Below are 24894 nucleotides of genomic sequence, written 5' to 3'. Positions count from 1 at the left end.
GACGTAGTCCAGCTCAATATTTTTTTTTCCTGCGAGCTAAGGAATATCTTGCAATTTACCTGTCAGGATTTCAACCTGTGGTCAAAGCATCATATGGAAAGCTCAGTGGCATTTGAAAGATCGTTTATTGCCTTTTTAGCTACCAAGAATGTCAGTGGAAACAAAATAGGTAAGAGGAATGTAACAGATATTTGTCACAAATTAAACAACTAGGGCCTCAGTGTTACAGGTCGACCAACAGACTTGCAGAGAGATGACTGCTCGATTGTGGAAATTTAAAGCAACGTTAAGATACAAAAAAAAATAATAATAATACTGTCTTGGGAATGATCAAATGAATGGTCCTTTGAAATGTGTATGTTCCCATTTTTATAATGGCCTTAAAAGAATAATAATTAAAAAATGAAAATAACAAAATAAAATAAAAACTTTCTTTTTTGTACTCTTTGTCAATGGGACCTCTCCCACTGCCAGTCCTCCTGTCATCCTTCATTTCTTCTCCAAGCAATCATTTAATACAATGCTCAATAAAGGTCTGAAGGAGAGGTTTGGTGGTTGAAGAGCAGGTGACCGAGTTCCTCACTGCAGCGGAGAAATGCTCAGGGGGATCATTATGCGGCTTTCCATCCGGCGAATTAGGGGAACTGTTCACAAAGGATAGGTTGGGCAAAAAAAGGGCAGAAATTGCAATCATTATAATTACATCAAAAATATAACAGGCAAAGACAATTCAATCGATTACCAAGGTTTAAATGCCATTTGAACTGGTCCAAAGGCCTAACCCTTGGGTCCTTTAAGTTCACAGAAAGTTTGATAAGAGGCCGACTTAACATCCCCAAGGATAGTGTGCTTCAAAGCACCTCCTTGCTGATGCCAAATGCAACTTGGGTAACTGCAATCTATATACAGTATACATGCACACACACACACACACACACATTATATATATATATACTGTATATATACAGTGTCCTGAAAGAGTATCCCCCTCCAGTGTTCACATTTTGATGCCACCTTAGCTTATTTCATGATGCTTTCAAATCAAACTATATGTATATATATATATATATATATATATATATATATATATATATATATATATATATATATATATATATATATATATATATATATATATATATATATATATATATATATATATATATATATTGTTGCGGTTCGCGCCCGCCGGCGTGCTGACGGCCACGTAACTCGAATCGCGGCACGTCGCCCACCAGACGGACAATCCAGTCGTGACCCTCTCGGACTAACGCCGGGAACCAGTCACGGGTGGACCTTCGGTCTCACCGCGATCGAGCCAATCAGCCCCCCGCGTGGGATAGGGTTGCTCGCCAAATTCGAACTACCTAAGTACCCACGCGGAGGGTAGACCGGGCGATCGCACCTCGCAGGTCGACTTCGGACACGGGCCACTTAAGCCACCCGCTCCGTACTATCAGAATAACCGAGCGGTGTTATCGTCGACCTCGACGGTTCGATTAATTATCGGGCGTATTCAGCCCACTACCAACCCTTTACGTGAAGCAAGATGGGGATTCAATGGAGGAAAAGACGAAGCGAAGCGGGAAACAGTTCAACAATAAAGCACATTTATTCGCGGCACACGGGAAGCACACAAATACAATTCCACCAAATGCACACAAAAAAAAGAAAACAATTCCATTTACACAAAAAGCAAATATAAAAGCGAAAACAATGCAGAGCTAATACCGACTACCGAGCACACGGCAACACTTATACAATTCTACTTCACAGACGGCGCCGACAACACATACCCAAAACCAAGGAAAAGAAATACCCTCAAGAATGAGGCAGGCCTGAGGCCGAGACCGGGTCGGGCCTACCCGTCTGGTGATGAGACGCGGAGCGGCGATGGCCCCGCAACCCGCGGGCCTCGTGGACGGAGTCTGGTAGGCGGTGGGGAGGGGGGCCCGTTGGTCGCACTATCTCAGCGGGGGGGGAAACAGGAGGGGGTTGCTGATGCTCGGGGTATAGAGGATCTTTATTATCCCTGGTGTGCGTCTCCACCTCGGCCAGGTCGCGCTGCCGGCCTCCCTCGGGCGTGCAGCTCCTGGCACCGACGCGAGCACCCCCTCGTCCGACTCTCTTCAGCTTCTCCAGCCACTGCAGGCTTCGGGCTCCAGACTTCCACACTCGTCCCCTCCGTTCCGACTCCTTCTCGTTCTCGTTCTCCCTTTCGTTCTCGTTCTTCTCCTTTTCGTTTTCGTTCTCCTTTTTCTGACGAACACCGTCCTTTTATCCCCCCGTAACTTCGCCTTTGACCCCCTCCCTTTGACCTTTCACCTCGCTCCCCATTGGCCCGAGAAAAAGTGGGCGTGAAGGCTTTTTGATCCACAAATTTGCATATATCGATCGTTCTGGAGGCGGGGCCAAATCGCCCCTCGCTCACCGATTGGACGGCAAAAAGTGGGCGTGTCGTTTTTGAAGCACAAAATCCGTGATTTTGTACACGCGGTTCGACGCGCGCTCTGCACGAATCCAACACCGGTACCCACAGCGGGGCAAGAACGGTGGCGATGCTACGGTTGCGAGGTGTGACGTGAAGGTCGTGGCGGTTGTGGTGAAGCGGTGGTTGTGGTCGGTGGTTGATGTTGTGGTTGTGATCATGGCGGTTGGTCCAAAATAAAGATAGTAAAAGAAAAACGGCTATCCTGAAGAGTCGCAGCACGTATAAATGACATGTATTCCCACTAGACAACGGGTTTGGGCCTAACTACACATGCACTTACCGAGATACCTCACCTAAGGGACCTGAATGGTGGTTTGCGAATCTGGTAACCACAACAATATATATATATATATATATATATATATATATATATATATATATATATATATATATATATATATATATATATATATATATATATATATATATATGTTTGTATGTATGTATGATGTATATATGTATATATATATATATATATATATATATATATATATATATATATATATATATATATATGTATGTATGTATGTATGTATGTATGTATGTATGTATGTATGTATGTATGTATGTATGTATGTATGTATGTATGTATGTATGTATGTATGTATGTATGTATGTATGTATATATATATATATGAGCCTGGTGTTGGCGCAGTGGTTAGGGCAGCGGCTTGGGATCCAAGAGGTCCTGGGTTCAAGCCCCGTTGAGCCACTGAATTAATACACCAGGTGGTTGACTCAGCCTGTCATCCTTCTGAGGTTAAATGAGTACCAGTAATACTGGGCCGGTGTATACCCCGGTTAAAAAATAGGTGTACCATATCACTGTGTCGTAAGAGGCGAGCAGGGTTGCGTCAGGAAGGGCATCCGGCGTAAAACATGTGCCAAATCACTATGCGGATCATACGGATGATCCGCTGTGGCGACCCCTAACGGGAGCAGCCGAAAGAAGAAGATATATATATATATATATATATATATATATATATATATATATATATATATATATATATATATATATATATATATATAAAAAGCCTGGTGTTGGCGCAGTGGTTAGGGCAGCAGCTGGGATCCAAAAGGTCCTGAGTTCAAGCCCCGTTGGGCCACTGAATTAATACACCAGGGGGGTTGACTCAGCCTGTCATCCTTCCAAGGTCGGCGAAATGAGTACCAGTATATTGGGCCGGTGTATACCCCAGTTAAAATAGGTGTGCCATATCCCTGTGTCGTAAGAGGCGACCAGGGTTGCGTCAGGAAGGGCATCCGGCGTAAAACGTGCCAAATCTCGATGTGGATCACACGGATGATCCGCTGTGGCGACCCCTAATGGGAGCAGCCGAAAGAAGAAGATATATATATATATATATATATATATATATATATATATATATATATATATATATATATATATATATATATATATATATATATACACATATACATATATATACACATATACATATACACATTCTTCACAAACTACTCCAAAGTGATAAAGCAAAAAAGATAATGAAAATGCAGATAAAATGTTAATAAGTTAGATTAAGAGAGAAAATCAGATTAATCTCAGTTGCACAAGTATTCAAACCCTTTGCCTAATTAACTCAAAATCACTTCAGGAGTAAAGTATTTGTTTGAAAGGTTACAAAATATGTGTAATAGGTTTCACCTGTATGTAATCAGTGATTTAACTTATAAATTAAGCTCCCCAACTTATCTGAGGAATTTTAAGCTGCAACTCTCTTGATCAATCACCAAAACAAACATGAAGACCGAGGAGCTTTCCAAAGAAGTTAGACATGAAGTGGTGGAGAAGCACCGTTCAGGAAAGGGTTATAAGAAGATTTCAGTCACTCGTTATCCCATTGAGTACGGTGAAATCCATCATTACAAGATGGAAACTGTATCATACCACCCTTACTCTACCCAGATCATGTCGCCTATGCAAACTCAGCAGCCGGGCAAGCAGGAAACTGGTTTGGGATGTCACTGCAAATCCAACAATGACTGAAATATGTCCAAGGCTCTATATCCGAGATGGGGGTCAATGTTCATCAATTAACAATATCCCGTTCCCTTCACAAAGCTGGCCTCTATGGACTGGTGGCAAGAAAGAAGCCATTACTGAAAAAGACGAATCTAAAAGCTCATATGAAGTTTGTGAAAAAGCATCTTAATGATACTGCCGGCATGTGGAGAAACGTTTTATGGTCATACGAGACAAAAATTTAACTTTTTGGTATAAATTCAAAGCATTCAGTCTGGCACAAGGCAAACACTGCACAATGCACATCACCCAATCAACACAATCTCTATGGCCCTGTTATGGTGGTGGCAACATCATGTTATGGAACTGCTTTTCATCAGCAGGGATTGACAAGCTTCCCAGGATAGAAGGGATCATGGATGGTGCAAACTATAGCAGGAGAATCCTTGATGAAAACCTGCTTCAGTCAGCCATGAATCTTAAACTGGGTAGTAGATTCACATTTCAGCAGAACAATGATCTAAAACACAAAGCTAAAGCCACACTGGAGTGGCCGAATAAAAAGGAAATAAATGTTCTTGAGTGGCCAAATCAAAGCCCTGACTTGAACCCAATTGAACATTCATGGTGATACTTGAAGATTGCAGTCCATGATGATCCCCATCAAACTTGGCAGAACTGGAGAAATTTTCACGTGAAAAACGGGAAAAATATTTCACCATCTCACTGTGTAAAGCTGGTAGAGACATACTCATAAAGACTCGTAGCAGTCATTGCTGCAAAAGGTGCTTCCACCAAGTACTAACCTTAGGGGCTGAATACTTTTACAACCAGTGAATTTTGATTTGTACCATGTTTTTTTTTAACAGGTATTCCTGACATGTAACCTCCTTCAACGATAAGTGTTTAATTTGATCTCTTCAGTTATGAATAAAAAAGTTCATTTGGAAAAATTGTTTATTCATAATTCATCAAAATGTGGCATTATTGGGAGGGGGTGAACACATTTACAGGCCATTGTACATGATACTGTATGTAGAAAACCGGTTGCAATTTCACTACCAATGGATTACAATGTAGCCCATGAATAACAAAGGCAGCAAGCACAATTGTTACTTTGCATCGACTTCACTATCCATGAAGCTGCAAATAATGAAAGCCATAAGGATGGAGGTTATGGGAGCACAGCGAGACAGTGTGTGCACACCTGTGTAGTACACGCATTCCTCCCAACCACTTTTTTGCCAGGCAGAGGCTCTCGTCTCTACTCTTGATTGTAGATTCTTGTAAGCTAGAAAAGACAAAACAAAATTATAAACCAACGTGCAAATGCACACACAATAAAATAAAATAAAGAGAATCAACTTTGGAATCCTTCATGGCTTTCAGGACAAGGTAGGCCTCAATACCTGACACCCTGTATTACCCTCACCCAGCTAACCCCAAGGTGTGTACCCCAAAGATGGTGAACAACATAAAGTTCTCCAATCTGTGAGAAGAATCCACCAACTGCCTCATCGTTCTCTTGACGGAAACGGATAGCTCTTGCCCTGTAAAGCATACACCAAAGAAAAGTGAGGGGGGAATTGAAGAAAGGGACAAAATGAAAAATAAGGCACAAGGTTGTAAGGAAGGGAAGGGATCAAAAAAAATTGGAATGGGGGAGGGGGAGGGCAGGGAAAGAATTTTCACCCACACAACAGAGAAAGCAACATTTTGGCTGTTACTCACCAGTTATTACCCCACTCGATCATAGTCCCAGGCTGGTGGAAACACACAAACAGAAAAGGAGGATTAATGGCTAAAGTTAAATCATGTGGCAGAGAACAAGGCTTTGGGAGGTACAGGGCTGGCATTTTGATTATTTTTTTGAACCTTCAGCTGGTAGGTGCGCAGTTCATAAATGTTCGGGCCGGTGCGAGGTTGTGGGTCATTCCAAAAGCTGAACTCGAGCAACAGCTGGTTCCTCCGGGAGTGCAACATCTGCCCCCGCTTTTCACGGAATGCACAGAATTTCTAGAACATCCCAAAAAGATTAAATTGTGATCAAAAATTGCAATCAGGCCTTGCTCCACAAAATAATAAATAGTCGAAGTTGCCATTCATCAACACCTGCACACATTACCCGATTCAAAGCAATAACACGCTCGGCGAAAGCAAATTGGACGACGTACGGCATCTTACAAGTTAAAGAACAATTATTCCTGGAAATTAGTCATTAATTTCTGATGACAAGCTAAAATGTAAAATGTGGGTGCAGCCAATCAGCTTTCAGATAGAGATCACAAGGTCACTACAGTTTAGATTTTTGTTCTCAGAGAGAACAGAGGTTAAAAGTTTGTTCATATCTCGACCCAGCTATAAAAGGTCACCCTGATGTTTTGCAAGCAGGGCGATTCATCAATGTGAGTGCCGTCCTTCAGATGGATATTAAGCTGGGAATCCCATCTGCCAGCATTAGTTGGTGGATGTTAAAGATCCCACGGTGTCATTCGCGAAGACAAGACGAGCTATCGTCGGCACCCTGAACAAATTCCAAGTTCCTGCTTTAACATACAGGCATCACTGTATCAGTGGCCCAGCTGTGCTACCCACAGCCAGATGCTGCAATATGAAGGAAGCAAAAGAAAGAACCACGTTTTTAACCTTTGTACCCTGACAAAGAAATGTACCATCTGTACATTCCCATCACCAATGTATTTGTGAAAATCACCATAATGTCCACAGTAATCAAGCCTTTGCTGTGAGCTGCCTCCTTCAGCAAATTATAACAAGGTCAATCACTGAAACAGCCCCTCGTTTTACCTTACAATACTGCACCATGTCACACAGGTAACACACCTATCACACTCTGTGGCCTGTACACGTGTGGTATATGAGCTGGGCCCAAAATTAATCCAAACCAATTTCCATCTTATCAACCCGATGAGGTGACATGCGTCACCTGACACGGGAGTCAAACGGGCAGAAATATTTGCCTACTGCAAGGGTAATGCGGCCTAACAATCTCACCTTATCCTTTGAAAGCTTCTGAGACACCTCCATGAGCGCAGGATACCCACCGACATACCTCCATAGATGCACTGCACAGACAAGCACCATAAGGTCACCATGCTTGCCAGATAAGGTCATCAAACATCACTTAAGATATTGGGGGTGGGGAAAGAGAAAGCAAAATTGACCGTTGCTTTATTAAAATAAGAAAAATTACTTAATCTTGGAATATTTTTAGCATTTCCAAAGTGTCAGCACCATTTGATGTCATTTCATTTTAGCTCAACTTTGGCACATCTAAATTAAAAGGCTCTCTGGCACATAAGCAGGTAATGACCAACTCTCTGCCCCCCCCCCCCACCAACTTCTCCCCTTTTTAACAATCTTGCTTCCATTAGTTAAGAACAATGTTAATAGTAAATTATATATATATATATATATATATATATATATATATATATATATATATATAAAATTTAATTCACAATCGCAGGAGATTCCGTAATCTCACAATTCTTCAGTAAAATAGTGAATAGGCAAGATAAATTATTATAAACAAACAAACATACAAGGCCACTACACACAAAAAAAAGACAACCAGTTCTCCTCGGACCAAGTCCTTTATAATTGAGTCTTATTGTCCCGGGGTGAGTAATTGAAGAAAAAAAAATCATTGGAAAGAAAGACAAACAAACAAAGAAACAGAATAAGTGCAATATTGATGTAGATCGATGAGGAAGAACAATTTTGGACTTGATGCCCCAGTGACTCTCCAACACTCGATGACAATCGTAACTTCATCTTTTCTGTCTTCAACACGGAATTCCAATTTCAGATCTCTTCACTCTCAACCTTCATGGGCTTCCCCGACTCTCACCACCGGGGAGGTATCTTGCACCGCTTGCAATGGCATGTCCATGCTCATGTGCAACCCCCCACCTCTGAAAAACCTTGCTAATCCCACACCGGTCGACCCAGGCCAAGCGACTTGGTAGAGATGGAGAGCAGAATATGAATTGGTGATGGGGTTGGGGGGCGGGGGGGGGGGGAGGGAGGATATGGAACAGGTTTTAACAATATAAATGAGGGGGGACAGGTTAACACAGGATAAGAAGGAAGCATGTGCCTTAAATTGACATCTGGTCTCATGCACATGGCTACAAAGCCGAACCCCGAGGTGGAGCCAACAGTACGATTTTGATAACACATGGATATCACCGGGGGTTTCCCACATTTCCCATCCACACAACATGGCATTAAAGGAGATAAAAATGAAAATCCACCAATTTTGAGGGGAAAAAAAAAAAACTTTAATACACTAATTGACAGAAGTACAAACATGACCAAAGATTAGTGCAAAAGTGCATTTCAATAATAATCTTCACACAATGACTTTCCCTGCAATTAACCTGCTACAGAAAGACAAACGGTCGAAGCTTGCAGCTCGAGGGTCTCACACCAAATTATGGCTTGCTGTTCTGCTATCAATATTCTTGAGATCAATATTGTTATGGTTGTGAGGTAGATTGAGTAATTTCATAGGAAAGTTAGGATGAAATAGTGTTGTTTGGTCTGTGGACGTGAAGGAGACATCTCGATGTAATCAAGTAGAGAAACTGTGAGCTTAAGTTTTACGTGTCACCACACAGGGGGGGGGGAGGGGTGTGGTGTTAATTATATAGGGATTAAGGATAAGTGCCCCCCCCCCAGTCTGTAATACTCCTGTAACTTTTCCCTATGTTTTTGTATTACAAACCATGAAAGAAGTGCGTTTTTATAATAACCACAACGATAACAAGCGAGCCAGGCATGCCGAACAGACAGAGAGGCTCCGCCTTCTCGGGTTTTGTGCGAGAAAGCCACACCCCAGAGCTGGAAGGGTTGTTTGGTGTGATATCAGAGAGAAATCAGGAGGAACACACAAGTGCGGAGTGAGGAACACGTGCGGTCGAGAGAGAACATAGCTAGGAGATGGCCTGTAAGAACAGGGCTTTATGGCTGGCTTTCCTTCGACGCACGAACAAGACGGCACAATTCTCGTATTTGTGCTGAGCCGATTTGGCTCGTGTGGTGAAGCAAGACGCTGGTCATCGACTCTTGGTTGGGTCATGAGAGACAGATCCTGAAGCCTGGTGTATGTCGGTGAGGACGATCGATGCACGAAGAAGTTGCACGGGGTCTCCGAGCCCTGGTGTTGAATACCGTTCACGAATTGCCCGACGTATGTTTTCCCGCTGCGAGAGCACGGCGTGGCGCCATTGTTGGGTGCGTCTACACACGTGCAGGATGAAGCGCCTCGATTCCAAGTTCCACAAAGACCATCTCTGGACCAAGCTCGGTGCCAAAATAAAGGAAGGATTTTTTTTTAACACCGTTTCCCCCTTGTCTGTATTTAAGTCTGTGTGTAGAGGCGCCTCGACTTTCGGATATATTTACTTCACGTTATCATTACCTTTTAAATTACCCTTGTAAATATTTCTGTTGTCATTAAATTCCACGGTTATTTTAAGTTTCTGTGTCCGTGTATTTGTCGTAGGGTTCGAGTATCAACCCCCCTGTGCATCCACCTGTGCCTCCAGTCACTCCGCCAGTGCCACGCCCTGCACCTCCCGCATGCGTTATAATCTGTCCAGACGGTCCAGACGGCATCAGCCCACGTGTCCTCAAAGCCTGCTCTTCTGCTCTTGCTCACCCTCTCTCTGTTCTATTCACCCTCTCATTTTCCCAAGGTCATCTGCCATCTGCTTGGAAATCTGCTAACATCACTGCCCTGCATAAATAAGGTGCAAAAACAGATCCCTGTAACTATAGACCAATCAGCCTTCTCCCAATCATCAGCAAGGTTATGGAATCCATCATCGCTTCAGACATGAAATCCTTCCTCTTCTCCAATGGCTTGATTTCCAATCATCAATTTGGTTTCAGACCAGGTCACTCTACCCTAGATATGCTGCTACTGCTCTCCCATCAATGGATGGAGGTCCTCAATGCCAGACAGGAAATCCGAGCCGTATCCCTGGACATATCACGTGCTTTTGACAGTCTGGCACCCTGCCCTACTCACCAAACTCTCTGCCCATGGTATTCAAGGCCATCTCCACTCATGGCTCGCAGACTTCCTCTCCTGTCGCAGTCAACGTGTGGCCCTAAATGGAGTTCTTTCATCCCCTCTTCCTGTGCAGGCTGGAGTTCCTCAAGGTAGCGTTCTGGGCCCTGTTCTTTTTCTGGTTTTCATCAATGATCTCTCGGACTCTCTGGAAAATCCTCTATTTCTCTTTGCCGATGACTCAACCCTCTGCCGTACCATCTGTCATCCCTCAGACCGGCAAGCAGCAGCTTCTTCGCTCACTGCAGATCTGGATAAAATCACAAACTGGTCCAACACGTGGAACATGTCTTTCAATCCAGACAAATCTCACACTCTCACTATGTCTCTTCGAAAGGACCGTTTACAAAACCCCCCATCCACTTTCTCAACAATCCTCTGGAAGAAGTCTTTTCTTTCAAGCTTCTGGGTCTCACTATCTGCCATGACCTTTCCTGGGAAAGTCACATTTCCAACCTTGCCTCAAAAGCCAGTCGCCGACTGGGAATCCTCCGTCGTGCAAAGTCCTTCCTCGGCCCTCTTGAGCTCCTGACCACTTACAAAGCTTTTGTCCGTAGCCTGATGGAGTACTGCTCTCCCCTCTGGGCTGGTGCTCCTGCCTCCCACCTTTCTCGACTTCACGCTGTCGAAACCAGGGCTTTTAAGATCATTGGCATCTCCCGCAATGAAGCTGAGTCTTTGGGCCTCTCACTCAATCACCGCAGGTTGGTCGGTGGTCTTTCTGTCTTCTACCGACTCCTCTCCAGCCTTGCCCCCCTGCTCTCTCTGCGATTTGTCCCAACCACATTTCCACAGGGCGCTCAAGGTCCGCCAACAACCCCCTTCTGGTAAAACTACCAAAATCACGAATCACTGCTCATCTTCACTCTTTCATTCCTCTTTATTCCAGACTTTGGATTAAACTTCCTCACTCTATTCTTTCCCATTCTTCCCTTCAGGCTTTCAAAACAGCTGTTCACCACCACCTCTTATCTACCCCCATCCAAATCCTTGATCTTTTCTACCCCCGATAATCCACCCAAGCCCACTTCCTTCAATTCTCCTGCTTTCCTTCCTGAAAGTCCCTTTAATGTCCATCTTCCCCTCGCCATGTTCCCCGTCCCATCCCCATCCCTCTCCCTTCCACAGTTCACCTGTGTCTGTTCCCCAATGTTTTGTCCCTTCCACTCCCGCCCCTCTTGTCTCATGCCTCCTTGCTGTGAGTTGTGTGTTAGCTCTCATACGAGCCTCGACCAAGGTATACAAAAAAAAAAAAAAAAAAAAAAAATCTCCGAGGATCAACGCGTCCGCCTCCTAAGAAGAACCGCTCGGCTATCTGGGCTGGCGGAGTTAACCGCCCATCACCACAATTTTGGTCGGGGGGATTAACCTGAACTGCCAGTACCGCAACATTATTGTGACCCATTATCAGGCTGACAATCAGTAGAAATGAAAGTATCGTTAATATTCGCTAACTTTCACCGTTCACATTATTGATCTACGAATAATGAGATTGTACATTCCAACCATTTCGGGACAAACCAAAGAAAAGTCGTGCTGCTGACTTGGCCGTCACAAATCTGCAATAAGCAGTCATTATTAATGGCTAAAAATAGAGCAACAGCCCTCTGTCAAAGAGAAAAACTCACACAGCCAGTACGAGTACACTTCAAACAGTCCATATCAGAAAAGGGAGATGTACCTGCCTGGTCTTGTTCTCCATACCATGTATTCCAGCTACCCACAATCTCACATGGATAGTCACCAGAATGGCAAATATGACCTATTGCCTCCTCCCTGAACAAGAGAAAAATTGTATCATTGTCAGTCATAGAAACAATGTTAGATTCTATTTCAATAATATATACTGCACTGCATTTCCTTCAAGAAACACCCTGGATGTTTAATCTTTCAACCCCCTCTCTGGGAGGGGTGCTTGTTGGAGGGAATATCCTGCACATGCGGTAGTTTTTAATTTTTGCATCTTTTCATGAACTTAAGTCAGAGTTCATCTTTAGTCTCCCCCTCCTCCTCCTCCTCCTCATCCACGCAATGAAGCCATTTATTGCATTTGCATACCACATTCACAAATTCAGTGGAGCAATCGCTATCACACATTGTCTCATCAGTCACGGCACTTTCAAATGACTCCTCTTCTTCCACCTAAACATAGAAGACTAGCCTTGCCTACCCATCACTTCGCCGACCGGTTTAATAATTAATAAATAAAGACAGCATGTTGCATTTCACAACCACAGTGTTGTGGAAATAACTGAGGGAGTAACATTGCTTAGCATAGTTTGGTCATCTCCCGTAGCAAATGTCATTGAATTAGCGCGAGTAATTTAATCAAGATATTAAATACGCGTCGCAATGTCTATAGACAGATGTTGTTCAACCACCACAATGTGCGTCGAAAAACCATCTTCCCTTTAAAAACTTATTTAATGCTCTACCCTCTGTAATCTGTCCATTTTGTGTTTTTAAAGTGTCTGGGTAGGCCACCAGCCTGCAATTTAGGAGGGAAAAGCTACCCACCATCTTTACCAGTCCCACAGCATCAGGACCATCTGGGTGCAGGTCAGGGAAAGGTTCGCCCAACCTCCAGTCTGGGCTTCGGGGAAATGGTGAGGGGGAGGAGTGTGGTACGTCACGGCATAAGGTGGGGGCGAGAATCTATAAATACATGAGCAGCCGGGGGAAGAGAAATGCCCGGGAACCACCCTGTGAAAGGCTGTGGAGATGCCATGCTACAGCCATGCCCCCATCCAGCCAGCCACGCTTCTTCTCAAGCCCCGGACAGATGCAAAGACGCACCTGGGCTGCCACCCTGCATAGGTTCCTGGTGTCATGCCGACACAGCTCAGGTATTTGTCTCATCCACCTCTCTGGTCTATCTTTCATGGAATAGTTGAAGGCCTTCAAGATAGATAATTAAGGAATCTCCCGATCGTTCATGGGCACATTATCGGGAGTGGTTATGGGGTTGGTTGCATCATCATTGTTATTATCCCACCCTCCAGAGGGAGGGAGCGGGATATCGTAATCGTCCGGTTTGTTTGTCTGTCTGTCTGTTAGCAACTTTACGGCAAAACGGCTTTAGCAAACACCATCAAATTTAATCCACAGGTGGGCAATGAACCTTGGATGACCCCATTAACTTTTGGGTCCAATTGGATCAAAGGTCAAGGTCACGAAAAGATCAAAATCGTTTTTCGCTCATAACTTCATCAAAAGTAATCTGATTTACTTCAAACTAAGCTTATAGTGAACCTTATTCTATTTGTCACTTATAATCCTACTAATTCCTATAGTGAAAAATGCATATTTGTGAAGATCGGTAGGGTCCGAAGTTTTGGGGGTCATGGCCATCGGTCAAAATTACAAATTTTCCATTATAAATTTTAAAAGGTTAGGAATATGCGTGTTTACTATGGAAGACATATATCAATTCCTTTATTGGCTTTCATTTGACACCATGACCTTACGTGGCCTTGAAAGGTCAAAATATCATTTTACGGTCATAACTTCGTCAAAAATGGTTTAATTGACTTCAAACCAAGACTAAAATATTCCTTATAATCAACATTCAGGTGAAGGATGTATCAAATTTAAATATGATCCCCAAAATAACTTTATGCCTTAAATGGGCGGGATTTGTCGCGCCTGGTTACTTTTTGTATTCCCGTCCCCCATATAACCAATACGATGAAACACACTTGGTCTCAAGGTGAATTTGGGTGGTCACAATAGTTTTTACAATTTAGCACATCTGTGAAAGGACCGATTGGGTAAGGCGATCGGCTGGAGGAGCTGCAAATAAAATTTTTTTTTTTTTTAAAGCATCTGCAAATAAAACAGAATCTTACAAATTACCAGCATAGAAGCACAGCATGCCAGAAACTTGAACAGCTGACTAACCCTGTATCCAGCACAAGACTAGAGAAAAGAACAATAAATGGAAGAAGAAGAAAAAAAACAGAAGAAGAATAAGATTCAGATTAAACACTCACGTGACCAGATTGTAATCATCCAAGCATTCTGGTTTCACATTATGAACTGCAAGGAGGGATGATAAAGTCAAAACCATTTTAGGACTTTTGTCAGTTTATAAAGTGACAAAATCAATATTTAAAATATGACATTCAGTTTACATTATGCCATCAAGGTCAATGTGCTTCGAGTTTTGAAAAGTTCAAGTTTTATCACCATATAGTAAGATGATGCCATCGTTGGAAAGTGGCTTGGTAAGAATGTACTGCACACCTTCCAAAAACCCAATGGGGGTTATCAAGGTATCCACAACAAGCCACAAATGTCACATGGTTAACAATACACTCATGTAATTAGAATATGGCCACGGTGCCCTACTCTTTTTTTGAAAGACATTGTGGTGACTGTAAATTACAAAAGCAACTGCTAACAAACAAGACAGCCAGCCAGCTTCACATTTGGATGGAAGGCACACACTTAAGATGCAAAGTGTCTGTGTGACAGGTGACAGTTTGCGGTCAGATCTGAGCCCTGTCAGGGTTGGAACCCAGACCATGAAAAGTTCCAAAGTGAGTACACCAGATGCAAGATTACCTTGCCCACCCAAGAATGTACAGAAATCTTCAAATGCAAATAAAAGTTTGAAATAAAAAAAATAATTATTTACAAACGTTCATGACAACGAACCCCGGTGTGTACCCCGGTCAGAATAGGTACACCATATCCCTGCGTGTCGTAAGAGGCGACTAAAAGGGTTGGCGTCAGGAAGGGCATCCGGCCATAAAAACATCGCCTCAAAAGGAAACCATGATGAGTACAGTTTATGGGCAGGGTACAGCCCAAAGTACCCCGTGGGGGTCCTCACCCCCTCTCGTTAAAACTCAAGGTGGGGAACCCGATCGAAGCAAGGGAGGAAATTTTTCCATTTATGATGACCAATCGTCTGATGCCCCATGTGGAGATCGGTTTCTGAGGTTTGGTACATGGAATGTAGGGACAATGACAGGGAGATCTGGAGAAGTGGTTGAAACATTGGTCAGAAGAAGAGTGGACATATGTTGTGTGCAGGAGACACGGTGGAAGGGAAGTGGTGTGAGAATGGTGAAGGGAAGGCAGGGGCAGAAGTACAAGTTTATGTGGCAAGGGTGCCCGGAAGGCGTGCATGGTGTTGGTGTAATGTTTTCTGAGGAGTTTGTAGACAGTGTAGTGAGTGTAGTGAGTGTGACTAGAGCGAGTGAAAGGTTGATGATGGTGAGAATTGTGATCGGAAATCTCTTGGTGAACGTCATCTCGGGATATGCCCCGCAGGTCGGTCGAAGCGATGAAGAGAAGAACATGTTCTGGTGTGGGATGGAGAAGTTGATGGAAAATGTGAAAGATGAGGAAGTTGTTGTGGTTGGAGGAGACTTGAATGGACATGTGGGAAGGAGTCCAGACGGTTTTGAGGGAGTCCATGGGGGTTATGGATATGGTGTAAGAAATGGAGAAGGTGAAAGGATCTTGGAGTTTGCTGATGGAGCTGATTTGTTGCTCTGTAATACTCAATTCCAGAAAGCGGATAATAAGCTTATTACATACACGTCAGGTGGGTTGATGACAACCATTGACTACCTGATGGTGCGTCAGCGAGATAGGGGAAACCTCCGGGACACAAAGGTGATCCCAGGGGAGGAGACTGTTTCGCAGCACCACCTGGTTGTCTGCGATATAAGGGTGAAAGGTGCGCGGAGAATTCGGCGGGTGAAGTACCAACCGAGGATGAAGGTGTGGAGGTTGAAAGAGGTGACAGTGAAGGAAGCATTAAGAGAGAGGCTGAGTATGGTTGAAGATGATGTGGTTGAGCTTGAAATTGGTTGGATGTCAATGAAAGATAGTCTATTGGGAGCCGTTGGTGAGGTATGTGGATGGACAAAAGGACCACCGAGGCACTCGGAAACATGGTGGTGGGGTGATGAAGTTGGAAAGACGATTGAAGAGAAGAGGAAGAAGTTCAAGGAATGGAAAAAGGATACGGTGGAAGAAGAGGCAGCACATGAAAGGTATAAGGAAGCCAAGAAGGCTGCAAAGAAAGAGGTTGCAAAGGTGCAGGAGGCCCATAGGAAAATGTTCGGAGAACGCTTGGATTCGGAGGAGGGTAAGAGAGCGGTATTCAGGATTGCAAAGCAGATAGCGAGAGAGAGATTTGATGTGATGGGGGTGAGTTGCTTGAAGGATGAAGTGGGACAAATTGTTATGGACTCAGATGGAATTAAAGGAAGATGGAAGAGATATATGGAAAGGCTGTTGAATGTAGAAAATGAATGGGATAGAAACATCGAGAGTAACCCAGTTTTAGGACCAGCAGAGAAGATAACTGAGAAGGAAGTTGAGGAAGCTATAAGAGCAATGAAGAGTAGAAAAGCAGGAGGGCCGACGGGAGTTGTGGGAGATATGTTGAAGGCAGCGGGAAGTTGGGGTGTGAAGAGAATGACAGAGATCTGTAATCTGGTGGTGAAAGAAGGCCGCATTCCAGTGGATTGGGAACTGAGGACCCTCGTCCCTCTGTACAAGGGGAAAGGTGACCCTCTGGACTGTGGCTCCTATAGAGCAATAAAGTTATTGGAGCATGGAATAAAGGTATTGGAAAGGGTGTTGGAGAAGAGGATAAGGAAGAAGGGAAAGATTGATGAAATGCAGTTTGGATTTATGCCAGGAAGAGGAACGACAGATGCAATTTTTATTGTAAGGCAGTTGCAGGAGAAGTACATGGAGAAGAGGAAGAAGTTGTTTTTTGGGTTTGTTGATCTGGAGAAAGCATTTGATAGGGTTCCACGTGAAGTTATGACATGGGCATTGAGGAAGTTAGGAGTGGAGGAATGGTTGATCAGAGTAGTGATGGCCATGTACGAGAGAGCACGCACAGCTGTATGGACGAAGGATGGGAACAGTGGTGAGTTTGAGGTGAGGGTAGGAGTGCACCAGGGGTCGGTACCAAGTCCACTTCTATTTGTAGTTGTGATGGAGGTGCTGGCTCGGAGGGTAAAGGAGGGTTTACCGTGGGAGCTGCTGTATGCAGATGATCTGGTGTTGATTGCAGAGAGTATGGATGGACTGAAGGAGAAGATGAACAAGTGGAAGGAATGTATGGAGGCAAAAGGTTTGAAGGTGAATATCGGAAAGACGAAGGTGATGGCAAGTGGTAAAGCATGTGGTGAGGTGGAAAGGACTGGGAAGTGGCTGTGTGCTGTGTGCAGGAAGGGTGTCGGAGTGAACTCCATTCAGTGTACAAAGTGTGCTGAATGGGTTCATCGAAAATGTAGTGGGGTGAGAGGGTCATTAACCAGTGTGGCAGCTACATTCAAGTGTAAGGTGTGCATCGAGGGAGCAGCAGATGAAGGAATTGTTGAGTTGGATCTTGGAGATGGTGTGAAGCTGGAAGGGGTGAAAACATTTTGCTATCTCGGAGACATGCTGAATGGAGAAGGTGGATCAGACTCTTCGACGGTTGCTAGAGTGAGATGTGCATGGAAGAAGTTTCGGGAACTGAGTGGTGTGCTGACAAAGAGGGGAGTGTCGTTGAAGCTGAAGGGAAAGGTGTATGCTTCATGTGTGAGGAGTACGATGATTTATGGGAGTGAGGCATGGGTACTGAACATGGAGCAGCAACAAAGGCTGGAAAGGGTGGAAATGCGAATGGTTCGGTGGATGTGTGGAGTATCGTTGAGAGAGAGGACGACAAATGATGACTTGCGGAAGATGATGGGAATAGAGTCTGTGATGGAGGTTGTGAAGAGAAACAGGTTGAGATGGTTGGGTCATGTGTTGAGGAAGGATGAAAGTGACTGGGTGAGAGGAGTGTTGGAAATGAGTGTAGTCGGAAGTGGAGGACGGGGATGACCGAGAAAAACTTGGCTAAATGTGGTGGAAGAGGAAATGTGGGCAAGGGGATTAAGAAGGGGAGATGCAGAAAACAGGGTAAAGTGGAGAAGATTGTCATGGGGCCCGCAAGGCTAACCCCTGCTTTAGCGGGGAAAATGGACTTTAAACGCGCGTGTTTGTGTGTCTGCGTGTGTGTGTGTGTGTGTGTATGTTTGTGTGTGTGAATGTGTGTGTGTGTGTGTGTGTGTGTGTGTGTGTGTGTGTGTGTGTGTGTGTGTGTGTGTGTGTGTGTGTGTGTGTGTGTGTGTGTGTGTGTTCATGACAACGAAGCCCGTGCCATCTTACCAGGGTGAACAAATGTGTCGTAATCAAAGCACATTCATTACACAACATTGAACATAGATGTGGGGAAAATATACAGCAATACTTTGACTTTGCACTCACTCTGAAGTTTATAAAGGCTGCTGCTCTCTCGTTTCGCCAGCAGGTTTGAGTGCGCATCCTTTCGCGCATCCACACGGCGCTCCAACAAAGTGCGAAGCCAACTCGCATCAGTTGCCAGAGAAGCAGACACGTGGAGTGCCCTGCACACAGGAACACACATTGTACCGAGTTGAGCACAGTTGTAAACTCGGAGGGCGCTTTGTGGAGCGCATACCTCCGCCACGCAATGCCTGACAGAACATAACGAGCCCAATACATTTTTAAAATATTGTTGCGGATTCGCGCCCGCCGGCGTGCGAGCGGCCACGTAACTCGAATCGCGGCACGTCGCCCACCGGACGGACAATCCCGTCGTGACCCTCTCGGACTAACGCCGGGAACTAGTCACGGGTGGGCCTTTCGGCCTCACCACGATCGTGCCAATCGGCCCCCCGCGTGGGATAGGGTTGTTCGCCAAATTCGACCTACCTAAGTACCCACACGGAGGGTAGACCGGGCGATCGCACCTCGCCGCAGGTCGACTTCGGACACGGGCCACTTTAAGCGACCCGTTCCGTACTATCGGGATAACCGAGCGGTGTTATCGTCAACCTCGACGGTTCCGATTAATTATCGGGCGTATTTAGCCCACGACCAACCCTTTACGTGAAGCAAGATGGAGATTCAATTAAAGAAAAGACGAAACGAAACGGGAGAAACAGTTCAACATAAAGCACATTTATTCCGCGGCAAACGGAAAGCACACATATACAATTACCACAATTATGCACCAAAAGCAAATGTAACAGAAGAAGAAACACAACAATTATGCACCAAAAGCAAATGCAACAAAAGAAACACAATGCAGATCTACTACCGACTACCGAGCACACGGCAACACATACAGTTTTACTTCACAGACGGCGCCGACAACACATATACTCCAAAGCAAAAGAAAAAGGGGCCACCCTCACGACAAGGGGACAGACGGGCCTGGGGCCGAGACCGCGTCGAGCCTACCCGTCTGGTGATGAGCCGCAAAATGGCGGCGGCGCCCCGACTCCGCGGGCCTCGCTGGCACTGCCTGGAATGGGGTGGGAACGGGGCCCCCTTCTCACACTATCTCAGCGCGGGGGGAAACAGGGGGGGGGGTTGTTGATGCTCGGGGGAAAGAGGATATCTGGCTGGCTTGGGTCCCGCGACGAGCGACTCCACCGCGTTCCCGGCCTCCCCACTCCCCGACTCTGACACGAGCGCAGACCTCCACAAAGCTTCTTGGCTTCTCCAGACTCTCCGGACCCCGACAGACACTCTCTCGACTGATTTCGCCGCCGCCACAACTCTCCAACTCTTCTCTTCTTTTCAACTCTTTACTCTTCTCAACTCTTTTTCAACTCTTTTTAACTGAACTGGATTCGCTGCCGCCACAACTCTCCAACTCTCCCACTCTTTTTAACTCCTTCCAACTGCCCTGATTCGCTCCGCGCTCGGCGCTTTATAGTGCGACAGGAGAAATCATATGCAGATTTTTGGATCAGGAACGGCTCGGGGGCGGAGCCACGCTCCCCATTGGACAGAGGAAAAGTGGGCGTGAATCTGCATATCGCGATTATACTCCGACGCGCCTGGAGGCGGGGCCAAATCGCCCCACGCTCGCTGATAGGACGGAACAGAAGTGGGCGTGAATCATTCTTGATCCGATTTCTCGGAAAAGGCTGGTGTTTTTGCACCCGCTGCTCGGTGCGCGCCCTGTACAAGTCCAGGATCGGTGCCCACAAGCGGCGCGGGAATGGCGGTGATGCGATGGTTGCGAGAGCGAGATGTGACGGTAAAGGTCGTGGCTGTTGGCGTTGTTGTTGTTGTGAAGCGGCGTTGCGGTTGGTGGTTGTTGTGTGATGGCTGTTGAGACGTGGTTGGTGGTGGTTGTGGTGGTAGTAATGGCGGCTGGTCCAAAATAAAGATAGTAAAAGAAAAGCGGCTATCTAAAAGGGTCGCAGCCCGAATGAATAACATTTATTCCCTCTAAACAACGGGTTTGGGCTAACTACACATATACTTACAGAGATATCTCACCTACGGGACCTGAATGGTGGTTTGCGAATTTCGTCAACCACAACAATATCATTATATATACACACACAGTATATAGTTTCTGACGCCATCTCTCAATGGAGAAGAATCGCTTTTAAAATATAACAATTCTAAAATCTGGATCTTTACCCAAATCAAATCAATTCATCCTTGTGACACACCAAACCTGTCCACCAAGTTTTGTCCCAATCTGTCAAAAACTTTTTGAAATATCATGCTATATATCGGTTTTAGCACGATCACTCAAAGGTGAAGAATAACTTTTTTTTAAAAAATAAAAATTTGCGGATTCGGATTGGGCTTTGGATCTTCACCAAAATTTAATCAATTAGTCATTGTCACACACCCAACCTGTCCAGCAAATTTCATACAAATCCGTCCCCAACTTTTTGAGTTTTTGTGGTGAAAACATAACTTCTGTCCACCTTCGGTGGCAGAGGTAATAAAGGATTTTTAAAAGTAAAATAAATTAAGGTACAAATGATGGAAAGCATGGAGCTCCGACCAAAAACAAACAAACAAAAACCTCAGTCACATCCTGATCTACAAATGATAAATGGCTCCACCACATTCAAACCGATGATAAATGCTACCAATGGCACACCACACCAAAACCAACCGCTTGCGAGTGAAGAACAATTGATGAGCATTCATGAAATCACATTTACTTTTTCAAATTTTATCTTGACAGGACCTAGGCCCATGGAAGGACAAGTTTGAACCGACAATGTGATCATGGGGCAACGATTAGTTACAACCAGCAAGGGAATGAATGAACAGGAAAAATGACAGAGGAGAGGAGAGCAGAGCAGGAGACTGAAACAAACAAGGATAGGGGCTGGGTTCATGAGGATAACAAAAGATAGTGGGTCAAAATAGTGCCTGCTTGAAGTACTGGAAGGAAGGGTGGGAAAGAACAGCCTCTGGAAGGTGGTTCCATAGATGGGAGAAACGAGCAAGGAATAAAAGAGTTGAGGTGTGAAATCAGCCTGCATTTTTGGAAGTTTAACCAGAAGGTGGTGACTGGAAGAACGTTTGCATCCTGGATTTGCCTGAGAGGGTCGGAGGATTGAGAGGGCAACATTTGAGAATGGGGTGTTCGGGTTAGGGTTAGTAAAAGTAAGTCAATAAATAAGATGCATCACCGACAGACATCCTTGCGATGTGAAAGCAATCGATCTTGTGCTTCAGCTTCATCGCACGAGATTCCCATAGTGTTGAGAGCTTTAGATCCCACAGAATCCTGGAGAGATGGGCGGACGTGATGCTGGAGAGCAGTATTTCAGTGAGCTATGAACCTCATGGAATGAGAGTCATTCTGATTTTCCAAGGAAAGACCTGGATCGATGGAGGATGCCCAATCTGTGGCCGTCTGTTCTTTGCAGTCGGTCCGAGAAGAAGTTACGGCTAAAGGTGAGGCCGAGAAGTGCAAGAGACCGAGCCTCTTCCAGTGGTAACAATGGAAACAGACAGGTGGGTTATTTTGACGATCCTTCCAAAGCAACAGGGTGAAACAGGATGTCATGGAATCAGAAATCTCTTCAGGGATGATTGAAGCAAAAATCACCGCAAGTATCGATGGTCAAATGATCAACTGTACCAAGGTCCCAAACAGCCGACAAAATAACTTTGCAAATCTATCTATAATTCCAGCAATGCGTGTCTGTCTGTCTCTCTGTATGCAACCGCAGTTTCTCGATGACCGCCGATCCGATCGGATCGAAACTTGCCAGGAATATTGCCGGGGACCCGCAGATGTGCCTTTTCGAGGTTTAATATCAATCGGACGAGCGGTTCCCAAGTTACGGCCATTTATCTGCCGACCAATGACAAGACACGGTGCTATGACATCACAATTCATGTTTTTTTTTTGGTTTTTTTTTGCATAATTGACGGTTCGATCTGATTGAAACGTGCCAGGAATATTGCTGGGGACCGGCGGATGTGCCTTTTTGAGGTTTGATATTAATGTCTGTGTGTCTTAATATCTACATATTAATACTGAAGGGCCAATTTTGTGCTCCTCCTCGCGGTCGCGTCACGTTTTTCTCGGGACTGTGACCTGGACTGAAAGAAACTTCGTATCTGTAAGAGTGCATCGCACATAGTGGCAATCGTCAACTTTAAAATCTGAAGCAGAATAAACACTTTTCGTTTTACAATGCGACGTGTGACGTCACCACTGAGAGGCATCAGGACGTTATGACATCATCGGTCATTCGCTGATGTCATTATGTCTGCCGTCGACACACCGTTACCGCTGAGAGGTGCAATTCCACTCCTCGAAAATAGCGTCTGCAATGTAAAACCCTCTTCTGCACATGCTAACTACCTCAGAATGTGAATTTGACACAAAAAATGTAACAAGAAACATTGTATCTTCTATATATTAACACTGAAGGACCAATTTTGTGCTCCTCCTAGCGGTCGCGTCACGTTTTTCTCGGTACTGTGACCTGGAATGAAAGAAACTTCGTACCTGTAAGAGTGCATCACACATAGTGGCAAGAGTCAACTTTCAACTCTGAAGCAGAATAAACACTTTTCGTTGAGATGGGGGTGAGGAGTGAAGAGGCGGGGGCGGGGGATGAAGAGACGGGGGCAGGGAGGGAAGAGGCGGGGGGCAAGGTAAGCAAATTGAAAGCGGGAAACGGGGGGAAATGGGGAGGGGGTGAGTGGGCGGGGGCTGGGTGAATTAGGCGGGGTTGAGTGTGAGCGGGCAGACAGGGGGGCAGGGGCCCGGGGGCAAGTGGGGCGGGGAATCAAGAGATGGGGGTCGGGGAGTGAAGAGGCGGGGCCAGGGCAACTAAATCTTTGGGCGGGGGTAAGCAAATTGAAGGTGGGGAGGGAATGGGGCAGGGACGGGGAATGAGTAGGCAGGGGCAAGCACGCCCTGTCCAGTCCATGTCCCTCGAGTGTGGGTGAGCTGGTGAGGGTGGTTGAATGAACGGAATCCGTCTGGGATGGGGCTTCGGCTAGTTAATATTAATGTCCGTGTTTGATAGGGGGGGAGAGAGGGGGCGTCACAATTCAAGAGAGGGGGAGAGAGGAGGTGCGAGAGAGGGGGGCGAAAGGGGGAGAGAGGGGGCGAAAGGGGGGAGAGAGGGGACCTACGGGCCCGCACCAGTAAGTTGTAATGCACTGAAGAATCACGTTATTATGCAAGAAGCACAACTTACAACTGTGTCAATAATAGAAATTTTAAAAGTCTACTTATTACGTACACAAAATTAAGGTTTTTAGCCACCAGCACACTCCCCCCCCCAAGCCCACCCAATCAACCCTACCCAACTCCACCTATCCCACCCCACCAACCCCCCAATGATGAGGAAACCACCAACCACACTCAACATTCGTTCAAAACGGTGAATTTTCGAACGAATTCTTCCCACAAACACATCGCTGAGAGGTTCGTTCATCTCCGAGGTAAAAATACCGGTCCATTTAAACGGGATGTCCTTTACACCGGAAACCACCGTGTCTCGTCCACTCTCGACCTTCGTCGCATATTACAAGAGAAACTCGTCCACAAGACACCCGACGAGGAAAAAACACCTCGATCCAGTATTAAACACACACACAGGACAACAACACAAAAACCGACCATTCCCACGAACCTGTAACCGAGTCTCGGAGCCCAAAGAACCTTCCCACACAACATGACACCGCGTCATCGACTCACTTCGTTCACCTCCGTCAACTTACTACTCTTCTTCTTCTTCTTCTTCTTCTTCTTCTTCTTCTTCTTCTTCTTCTTCTTCTTATTCTTCTTCTTCTTCTTCTTTTCATTCAACCTCCCGTATTTTTCCTTTTGCATTCATTGATTGCCCGACGTTTTTAACTCTTCACTCACCTAATTCCACAGAATTTACAGGAATACACTTCGTGCCTCGTGTAGTTCGTTTTATTCCGACGAACGTCAAAAAAAAAAGAAATCTGAAGGTAAACCAGCTCGATGAAACTGAACAC

The 24894-nt window shown here is 45.2% G+C and overlaps 1 protein-coding gene across 1 annotated transcript; it reads right to left on the bottom strand.

Moving 5' to 3' along the window:
• Positions 1-106: 106 nt before the first annotated feature.
• Positions 107-24681, bottom strand: LOC147010897 (protein NipSnap homolog 1-like). Its single transcript, XM_085860487.1, has 10 exons — positions 24543-24681; positions 18856-18995; positions 14574-14619; positions 12263-12357; positions 7494-7564; positions 6357-6497; positions 6213-6244; positions 5937-6031; positions 5689-5772; positions 107-644 (listed from the first exon to the last, which is right to left on the bottom strand). Exons 1-10 carry the CDS (start codon positions 24584-24586, stop codon positions 580-582), a joined length of 813 nt encoding a protein of 270 aa, XP_085716613.1. The 5' UTR covers positions 24587-24681; the 3' UTR covers positions 107-579.
• Between the last annotated feature and the right edge of the window lie 213 nt (positions 24682-24894).

The sequence above is a fragment of the Eptatretus burgeri genome, chromosome 16 (assembly GCF_056783735.1).
Source record: "Eptatretus burgeri isolate ZD-2024b chromosome 16, Ebu_testis_v1, whole genome shotgun sequence".
Lineage (NCBI taxonomy): Eukaryota > Metazoa > Chordata > Myxini > Myxiniformes > Myxinidae > Eptatretus > Eptatretus burgeri.
Note: the sequence above shows the minus strand (reverse complement) of the source record. Positions and strands in the feature narration are given on the sequence as shown.